We start from the raw sequence: 9,374 nt of genomic DNA on the forward strand, positions 1-9,374 counted from the left end.
TTCTAAGTTTTTATCTAATCTTTCAGAAGTTGCAAAATTTATTCCACAAGAGTCTTTTTTATCATAACCAAGTACACATCTTAAAACTATTTACGTCTTCCTTAGTAATTTCTTCTTATCTTTAATAGTAACGAAAATAATTTAGATGAACGTTTTAAAATTGACACCCTGTATATTAAAAATAAGAGATATATTTTCTTCATAATTGGATAGGCTTTTTACAATGGCAATGTACAAATATCAAAATTGCAATTATATTATAACATATGTATATATATATAAGCTTCACATTTAAACACAAGATTCTTTATTATATTTTTTTAATACCAATATTTTAATAATTATAACAAGGGTTTTTTAACAAGAGATGTATAACATTGTATACAAATTTTCAAAACCCTATAGATAATTTCAGTTATGCTCTTGCATCATTAATTGTTGATGGAACTCTTACCTCAATTCCATCTAGTTCCTTAGACATTACTATTTGACAGCCTAGCCGTGACCTGAAATTAAATATTATATAACTGAATATGTCAATAAATATATTTATTGCTATACAAATTAATACTAATACACAATAAGATTTCTATTTATCCATTTGAAAATCAACATTGTAAATATGCTAATTCCAACATAGATTTGTAATGATTATAGGGTCATAAATAAAAAACTATGAACATTTATTATAATTTCAGTTTCGTAGTATTCAGAGATAGCGATTTGAAATTCTACATTGAGATGCAGATTTCGAAATACCCAATACTAACCTGTTTTTACATAAATTTAAATAGAAAAATTCACTTTATAAAATATTAAAAGGTAATAGAATTAATAATGTGAATAATTTGATACTGATTATTAATATTACTGATTATAACGTATCTGTTAATTCATATGCTAAATCCAACATGTCTAATTCTTCATCTGTTGGTTTGTCAGGAAGTGCGTCATAAACTTCTTTCGAAAATATTAAACGGCACGTACTACAAGTTAATGTTCCTTCACAAGCACCTATATCAATTATATTTTAAGATTACAACATACTTATATAATAAAGTATCAAAAGTTAAAAATAATAAGAATGTTAAACTTAATAAAAATGAAAATTTTCAAATATTTTCTACCTCAAAATTATTTATTTTAAATTAAGTAAATTATGCTTCTTTAAAACATACCACATCCATCTAAATCAATTTCATTATTTACTACTATGTCTAATATAGTATCTCCAACTTTCCCTTTTGCTTTGATTCTCTCTCCACTTGCTTTAACAAACGTTATATTTACTCCGAAAATAATATTTATGAAAGATAAAAATTATCTCAATATAATTATTTTCTTTATTTTTTGTGTTTCTTCAATTAATCTTCTCTTAATTATACCTTAATTATATGTATCACTTATGATAATAGAAATAATTTAAAAATAAGATATACTTGTCTTAATAATACATAAATAAAATTCGTATATCATATATTTATAACAGTGTTATATTTTTAGTTGTTCACTGTCAATGTTGTTCTTATTAATACTATTCTATTAATACTATGTTATTTTTCTAGAAGTTATACTCCTACAAAGAGAAAAATTTCTTAGACATTATTATTAGCATTATTATTTTGACACCAATTTTATATTGGAAGGTAAGTACTGAAATTCTATTAAAAAAAAGAAGGAAAGCACAAGAAAATTTGTATCACTTACTCTTGTTTTTCTGAAAGTGGTTGCGTGGTCGATATTCCTCTTGTTGCCTGCAAAAAGGGCAACGTTGTGTTGCTTGTATATTTTGAATAATTTGATGCAATACCGAGAATTGATCTCGAAAATTTTTGTAATTGATTTACTAACGCCATTCCACTGTCATAAATATCATGAGTATGGGACACCCTGTCCGAACACCAGATAAGTATTGCGGAAAATATCAATTGTAGATCAATTGTACTTTGTGCAAAAACTTTCACGGCATTCTTCGGCTGCTATACTGGGACGTTCCTTTACTGTGATAGGTTATAAAACGATTCCTAACACAAGTGACGTATCTCTACCGGACACGTGCTCTTCGGGCCACACGTTTTATGATACAAGACCAGCAAAATGATCAATGTGTAATTTTACATATCTTACATTTTTTCCAAATGAAATATTGTTTTTATTAAACGTTTAAAACCTCAGGCAACATTTATTTCATCTGATTTCAGTTTTACAAATATATATCTATATTACATATCTGTATAAATTACGGTCTGGTTATATCAAACAGGACCGACACTCGCTAGGGAAAACTGCCCAAAAATTGAATCGTAAAAACCAATATGAAAGACAACAAATTTCTCGTTCTGCGGAACAAATAGAAATGAGCAGAGTATCTTTATCTTTATCTTTATCTGAGACATTCAAAGCGTATCACGCATACGCTAAACATGAAGAAAACTTTCTTGTCTTCCATGTTCATTTTTCCCTTTCCTTTTCCGAACGGTTTCTTCTATATTTATTTATATGTTCGTGATTGATGCTATTGACAACATACAACTAAGGGGAAATACGAATAGTAATAGATATATGTATAATTCATTATGCAATTTTATAGAATTAAATCTTATTTATCTTCAGATATAAAAACTATATTTACCAGCTGAAACACTAACGCATATGCAGTATAATATAATCTACTTAACAATCTCGTTTTAGTTATAATATGTGATTAATTCTTTTGCTATTTCGCTATAAACAGTTTCTTGTGCATACAATATTTTTTATAGTATTCTAATATATTGTTAGATATTGTAAAGAAAGTAAAGTACAGTTATTGAAGTTTGGGAACATTCAATGTTAACCTTGCTTCAAAAAATAATCTTTCGAATGAATGGGGAATAGATTTTTAGTTTTATAGTTGGTATAATGTCATCATTGTTTACAATGTGTTAGAGTTAAAGAAATGAGACAAATTAATATTTCAGAAGCAAATTCAATATTTAAATGATGTTATTTTAAAATGGCAGATGATATGAATGTTCTTTTTATACGAGGACATGGAAACGTATGTATGGTAATGGAAACGTAATGGTTTTAACATTATTTTAGTACAAGATCTTAGCATAATAGTAATTAACAGTATCCATTACCTTTTGGTCAATTTTTGAAAAATGACATATATGATAATTTGCAATAGTTTGATAATAAAATACTTGTATCAATATTAATAACGTATAATTTGCTATCTCAAAGGGATACAGACACAGCCAATGATAATGTTTGGGATGATAGTGCATTAATAGAAGCATATGATAAAGCAATATATTTAGCAAAAGAAGAAGTTATCAAGCGAATGGGAATGGATGTTGGAAATTCTCAACCGAAAGAAAACCTACAAAATCTTAAGCAGCCGAAACACGCAAGTAAATTACACAAGGTTGTGATTTTGATAGAATATTACAAATTTGATACAGAATATTATTAAATATATTGATTAAGAAGCAAATTATTTTATTTTGCTATTTACTTATATTTATTTGTATACACATCTTCTCTGTATAGAAATGGATCATAGGAGCACCTTATCGTGCAATATACTCAGAGGATGGAGAAACTTATGAAGCTATAATATCAAAAATTTACGAAAACAATGGCACGTGTTGAAGTGGTTACCACTTCTAAGAAAACTCTACATCTGGTCTTTTTTAGTTTTCTCAAGCACTGAAGCCATCGACAGCGTGTAGACAAAAGACTGCGGCGAAGTCAGGCCATAAACAGTAGACAGGCGACGTTGGCTTCGGGGTTTTTCAGTTATTAGGTAACACAGCTAGCGTGCGGATCTGGACCAGCTCAAATTGTATTTTACTTATTACACTTCTATTTAAATATATTTTCTACCTTACAATTTATCCACGTGTTTTCTCTGTTTACACACCGAATAACCTCAACAGCACGTGTGTTGTAAAATTTGTAGGTAATACCTTTAGCATGATGGTTATGTCAATTAAGAAATGTACTAAAAATACATATATATATGAAGTAAAGGCTTCCGCATAGTCTATCACAGTGTCATTCAGCAGGTCCTTAACTGGGCAGGAGTACCTGTCAATGTCTATGGGGAGACCCGTGGGATATAGGGTCATGAACCATAAACATGCATGTTACTTATTGTTCATTATTAGCTGCTTGGAATATAATTCTCCTCATTAGACGAATGATTATTACTACATATATCAAGGCAAACATTTATACATATACATTTATGCACGGGAAATTCTAATACATTGCCTGTAAGGACAGTAACCGAATGGCACTCAGTCATTCTATTAAATGACAAAAATTTCTTTTACTCTGTGTTTAGGCTATGGTAATACACAGAAAGTCGAGTTGAGTTCTCTTTTAGAATCAGAGGGTTTGCAAAGTCAAATAGCACAACAAAAGAAAGCTTTGGAAGAGATTTTCAATGAAGAGAACGATGAGACTTGTGAGACTAATTTTTCTACAAATGTAAATTCGAAAAAATATAATGTAGAAAAAATGGATTGTGACTCTGAAGAAGCAAATGCGTATAAACATCACTTCATACCGGGACCATCTTTCAATTCGATGACTGATATAACGCCACCTGCACCTCCTTTACCACCACAATTAATGGCCAAGTAAGTACAATTTAAAAATTCTAATGGAATGCTGAATACTTCTAATATTAATAAGTAATTTGGAATATGTTTAACATTTTATTTGGAAAAAAATACGAAATTTTAATAAAATGTACTAGATCACCAGATAATGATACAGACGCACTTTCAAGTATGTTGATGTCATGGTATATTAGTGGTTACATGGTATATTACACAGGTAATTATTTCATATAAGTATTTTATTGTATATTAAATTTTCAATGGACTATGTTATTTCTTTTGTAGGTTATTATCATGGTTTGAAACGAGCAAGAAACAATCAAGAGAACAGGAAGAACTGTTGATTATATCAATTTTTTCAATAACAACATAACAATAATATAAGATATAATAAAATATAAAACTCATTGTATTTATTTACTTCAATTATTTGAAATAAAGAACAGCTTTATTTTCATATAAGACTTTAAGACTTTTTTAAAAATAATTACTAACATAAGAAAACATAAAAAACATATTTTTGATAAAATACACTCACATATATATGTCGGGTTATCATTAGGATTTAAGGCGCGTAATGATCCTTCGTTTGAATTAGCCATTGTTTTACGAAACAGAGAATATATTTACGCAAATAAACAAGATTTTACAAAATATTATGAATAATGAGTTTAATAAATAATAAGATTAACAAACGATAAGTTTAACTAATAATTAGATTAAAGATTAATAAGTTTAACGAACAATAAGAGGAACGAATAATTAGCCATTGTTTTACGAAACAGAGATTATATTTACGCGAATATACAAGATTTTGCAAAATATTATGAATATTGAGTTTAATGAATGATAAGATTAACAAATGATAAGTTTAACTAATGATTAGATTAAAGAATAATAAGTTTAACGAATAATAAGAGTAACGAATAATATGTTTTACGAATAATAAATTTAACGAATAATGAATTTAATTAACAATGTTCCTGGGTTCAAACGAATCCACGGTCAACGGGATAACTTTTTACTATGCGTAGAATAATTTTAAACACAAAAAAATACGATTGCTAAGACACTCGGTAAATTGCTCGATGTATCACTTTCCAAGGCGATCACACGAATGAATATCTGATGAAAATCTTTTTCGCTATACGACTGCATTTGTTTGTTATATGCTCGCTGGAAACATCGAGAAGGTTCCAATCGTTGTTGCTAGGCAATTTCTGTCAAAAGTTTGTTGTATACTCTTTGGAAACATCGAGAAAAATTCAAACGCCGTTGCTAGGCAGTTTCTGTCTGGAGATTGATTCCTAATACAACGTGTATCCCATTATATCGACATCTCTAAAGTACAATTCTATGTGATTTCTAGGGAGAACAATACAACCGATCCACACCTTCGTCAGGCAAAACGTTTATCCCGTGACCGTGGCTACGTTCGGCGACCAGTTGTCATCTCGAACCCACTTTCGCTTTCACAAATATCAAACAATTACAAATGACAATTGCTTAATTACAGTTATGATAAAATCTAGGCTAAAGCATTAGAAGGCTTCCTCAAAATTGCAAAGGGAAGGCTCCGGTTTTCCTTTCATCTCCGACATATATAATACAAGAATATAATACAACCGAACATTTTAAACTTAGCCTATAGCGCGTGCGCGCACACACGCGCACACACATGACACACATGCGCGCACACACATGCACACACATGCGAATGATTTCTCGAACGATAATGCATTTATTTATATTTTTCAATATCTGTCCTTACGATTGCGTATTTATTTGTTCCACGTATCATATTTATCTATTTGCATAACTGTAGGTGACATTTTTTTTAACAATTTTGTTAATATTTCATAACTTTTTAATTCATATTTCAAAGTGGTAACAGGTGTTTCTTTCTTTTCAAGTCTCCTCCATATCGGGCTTATTTCTAGTAGTCACGCTTGCTTACAAAGCAATTTTATATCTGCACAAGAATATCTTTCAGTACATTTTACTATGTGGTTTACAATATCTGTATTTTATAATAAGTGGTTGCTAAGGTATAATTTGAATATACCAAGTCGAGCAACTTCATTGGGTAATGATACGTATATTTGCTTTTCGAGACGCCTGAGTAAAGCTGCATCAATGCCCCTAATAACATATTTACAATAAATATTATCGTTCTATTATACTAATAATAATGAAGGAATACTTCAAACAACACAATAACATATTTGGAATTTGGAGAAATATTACGATATTTTCTACTTAGAAAACATTGAAATAACGTGATATACGTACCAAGGGGAATTAGTTGTAGCCAGAAGAACTACATTAGAATTCTCATTAGACACTAATCCATCCAATCTAGAAAGAAGTTCTGATCTGAATCTCTTTGCGGGTTCAGACAATATACAGTCTCCTTTATTTGTGGCGATCCAGTCAATCTCGTCGATAAAAATAATTGTAGGCGAATGACTATAGGCAAGTTCAAATAAAACCTGTTCAGTTTAACAAATGTATTATTCATTAAATATTATATTCGAAATTCCTTAAATTCATTGCCTCATCACGAATATGATATCATTTCGTTTTCCAAACAACTATTCCATTTATATATAAATGACGAAAAATAAAATCAAATCTTTTTATACCTAGAATCTCTCCTTCATAGACAAAGGAACAAAGAAACTTACATAGACAAAGCAACTTACACGTATATACTTCTCGGACTCGCCTCTCCATTTGCTGACCAATGAGCTGGCAGTTATGTTAAAAAAGGTGCAATGGCATTCTGTCGCGACTGCCTTCGCTAACTTCGTTTTCCCTGTTTTGTATATTTCTTGTAAACATGTACAGAAATGAAAAGAATACGAGTATCTTACCTGTACCAGGTGGGCCGTACAGCAAAATACCTTTCCAGGGGGAAAACGGGCCACCAAAAAAGATATGATACTTAAGGGGATACACAACGGTCTCCTTAACAGCGGTTTTACATTCCTCTAGGCCTATAACGTCATCCCAATATACATTTAATTTGTTTACTATGATCTCCTGTGACGATACAAAGATAAAATGGCGTCTTCTCTATATTAAGTAAGTGTTACGTAATTTGATATTTGAAGCGTTACTGAAATCACGTCATCGTCGATATACGTTGGACGGTTTATCGACGGGAATTTTATCGTTTAAAAGCTTTACGATATGTATATTAATCGAAAATAACTTACGCATGGGATGTCCTCAGCCTCGTAATTCCGGATTATCTGAATAAAGCTTTTCAATGCATTTCAATATCTTCGATTGCATGGATTGTTCCATTGGGACGTTAAATAGCTCTTCTGATGAACGTCCATCACTCTCATTGGGGAATATTGACGTCACTGTCATTGCGAGATTAATATGATTCGTATTGTCTTCTGCTGTAGATTCGTCTCTTTCACAGGCTCACTTCTCGCTTGTTTACTAACAGATTTGGCTTTTGTCTCAATACTTCTACAAACACTGGATCATATTGTAATACGATACGTTGAATACGATACGTTGAATACGATACGTTGAATACGATACGTTGAATACGTTGAATACCGTTTAATATCGTTAAATAATTTAAATTCTTACGTTTTGCTTGCATTTGTCACTTCCCTCGTCATTTCCCTTCCAGTTATTTTCTTACACAATATGGGATATTTTTGAAATTTCATCTTGTAATAATTTTCATACTCTGCAACGATAATTTCCAAATCGATGTTGTCGCAAACCCGATGTTCGGGAGATAGACGAGCTTCCCGGAATAATACATCGCTAACGTCTATATACATAAAAAATGTAGTTTTTAATTAATTATAGTTTTTAACTAATTAAAAATATTTTTCGCAATGACTGAACACTATAAGATAACCATCAAACAACTGTTTTATCTCTAGGGAAGACAGGCAAAAGAATGTATTTACTATATAAATCCTCGAAGATAATTTCTTGTCTTCTGCTTTTTAATTTTCAATTTTTAGATGGATAAGAATAATTTGAATTTATACTTCATATATTTGTTTATAACTAGTTAATCTACATAATCGATGGAGTTATTCTTAACTACTGAATTACCGATGTCGAATTTTCAACTTTGGTTTCGCCTTCTCTCTCCATGATGTCCACTGATTTCTATTTCGATTGGTCACTGACACTATTCAAAAGAATTGGAACTAGGAATATATTTTAATTATAATATACTCACCCATTGTGTTCCAAATAATCACATACAAGGTATAATATGTTCCGATGACGTTCCGAAATACGACTCTCCTCCTAATATAATTATTTTTTCATTACAATAATATAAGGTTTTTCATGTAATTTTTTGTTACATTTGCGAATTCAACGAGTTACACGTGATTTTTCATGAAACACGAACGTTAAAAATATTTGATACAGTCTAATTATAAAAATTGTTAGAAGCAAAAGTCATAGATACTATGTGCGAGTATCGCATGAAACGAACAGCTATTAAGAGAACTGCAGCAATATTACAAATCAAATAACAAAACACACTCGTCTGTGACGTGGAAATTCTAAATTCTAAAATCTAAAATCTAAAATCTAAAATCTAAAATCTAGAATATTCCTTACCTTTTTTCGCAGATTATAAAATATCTTATTCATACTACCTTGCATCGATAAATCACCGTTCATAGTGACACTTTCAAATCGCCTATCGTTTCTCAATGGATACGAGAATTTCCGTTTATTACTTTAAAAACAACCCGTCCA

The 9,374-nt window shown here is 30.3% G+C and overlaps 3 protein-coding genes and 1 pseudogene across 8 annotated transcripts; 1 reads left to right on the forward strand and 3 right to left on the reverse strand.

Moving 5' to 3' along the window:
* Nucleotides 1-352: 352 nt before the first annotated feature.
* On the reverse strand, nucleotides 353-2,114 carry LOC117240765 (adrenodoxin-like protein 2, mitochondrial). 2 transcript variants are annotated; one of them, XM_033506803.1, is made up of 4 exons: nucleotides 1,708-2,114; nucleotides 1,179-1,291; nucleotides 882-1,014; nucleotides 353-506 (listed from the first exon to the last, which is right to left on the reverse strand). In XM_033506803.1, the coding sequence occupies exons 1-4, from the start codon at nucleotides 1,854-1,856 to the stop codon at nucleotides 416-418; spliced, it is 486 nt and encodes a 161-aa protein (XP_033362694.1). In that variant the 5' UTR covers nucleotides 1,857-2,114; the 3' UTR covers nucleotides 353-415. The 2 variants fall into 2 exon arrangements, with proteins under 2 accessions (XP_033362694.1, XP_033362695.1); XM_033506804.1 differs by lacking the exon at nucleotides 1,179-1,291 and having other exon boundaries at nucleotides 1,708-1,754; nucleotides 1,852-2,110.
* A 918-nt stretch (nucleotides 2,115-3,032) lies between these two features.
* Nucleotides 3,033-4,978, forward strand: LOC117240767 (survival of motor neuron protein-like). Its single transcript, XM_033506809.1, has 7 exons — nucleotides 3,033-3,040; nucleotides 3,229-3,412; nucleotides 3,538-3,632; nucleotides 3,927-3,949; nucleotides 4,337-4,634; nucleotides 4,754-4,833; nucleotides 4,902-4,978. Exons 1-7 carry the CDS (start codon nucleotides 3,033-3,035, stop codon nucleotides 4,958-4,960), a joined length of 747 nt encoding a protein of 248 aa, XP_033362700.1. The 3' UTR covers nucleotides 4,961-4,978.
* A 1,226-nt stretch (nucleotides 4,979-6,204) lies between these two features.
* On the reverse strand, nucleotides 6,205-7,752 carry LOC117240768 (annotated as a pseudogene).
* A 106-nt stretch (nucleotides 7,753-7,858) lies between these two features.
* On the reverse strand, nucleotides 7,859-8,984 carry LOC117240766 (katanin p60 ATPase-containing subunit A-like 2). 5 transcript variants are annotated; one of them, XR_004494785.1, is made up of 4 exons: nucleotides 8,842-8,978; nucleotides 8,712-8,768; nucleotides 8,229-8,418; nucleotides 7,859-8,111 (listed from the first exon to the last, which is right to left on the reverse strand). XR_004494785.1 is itself a non-coding variant. In XM_033506808.1 (3 exons), exons 1-3 carry the CDS (start codon nucleotides 8,843-8,845, stop codon nucleotides 7,994-7,996), a joined length of 300 nt encoding a protein of 99 aa, XP_033362699.1. In that variant the 5' UTR covers nucleotides 8,846-8,984; the 3' UTR covers nucleotides 7,859-7,993. The 5 variants fall into 5 exon arrangements, 3 of the variants coding, with proteins under 3 accessions (XP_033362699.1, XP_033362698.1, XP_033362697.1); XR_004494784.1 differs by having other exon boundaries at nucleotides 8,712-8,974; XM_033506808.1 differs by lacking the exon at nucleotides 8,712-8,768 and having other exon boundaries at nucleotides 7,859-8,099; nucleotides 8,842-8,984.
* Nucleotides 8,985-9,374: the final 390 nt, after the last annotated feature.

Source organism: Bombus vosnesenskii, unplaced genomic scaffold (assembly GCF_011952255.1).
Source record: "Bombus vosnesenskii isolate JDL3184/JDL3185 unplaced genomic scaffold, Bvos_JDL3184-5_v1.1 scf7180000014875, whole genome shotgun sequence".
Taxonomy (NCBI): domain Eukaryota; kingdom Metazoa; phylum Arthropoda; class Insecta; order Hymenoptera; family Apidae; genus Bombus; species Bombus vosnesenskii.

Coding starts and splice junctions, on each gene's coding strand:
- LOC117240765 (XM_033506803.1), bottom strand. CDS start 1,856: ATGGCGTTAGTAAATCAATTACAAAAATTTTCGAGATCAATTCTCGGT. Junction 1,292..1,707: donor CCACTTTCAGAAAAACAAGA/GTAAGTGATACA, acceptor TATTATTTTCGG/AGTAAATATAACGTTTGTTA. Junction 1,015..1,178: donor AATTGATTTAGATGGATGTG/GTATGTTTTAAA, acceptor TAATTGATATAG/GTGCTTGTGAAGGAACATTA.
- LOC117240766 (XM_033506806.1), bottom strand. Junction 8,112..8,228: donor GTGACAAATGCAAGCAAAAC/GTAAGAATTTAA, acceptor AATATGATCCAG/TGTTTGTAGAAGTATTGAGA.
- LOC117240767 (XM_033506809.1), top strand. Junction 3,413..3,537: donor ACGCAAGTAAATTACACAAG/GTTGTGATTTTG, acceptor TTCTCTGTATAG/AAATGGATCATAGGAGCACC. Junction 4,635..4,753: donor CCACCACAATTAATGGCCAA/GTAAGTACAATT, acceptor AAAATGTACTAG/ATCACCAGATAATGATACAG.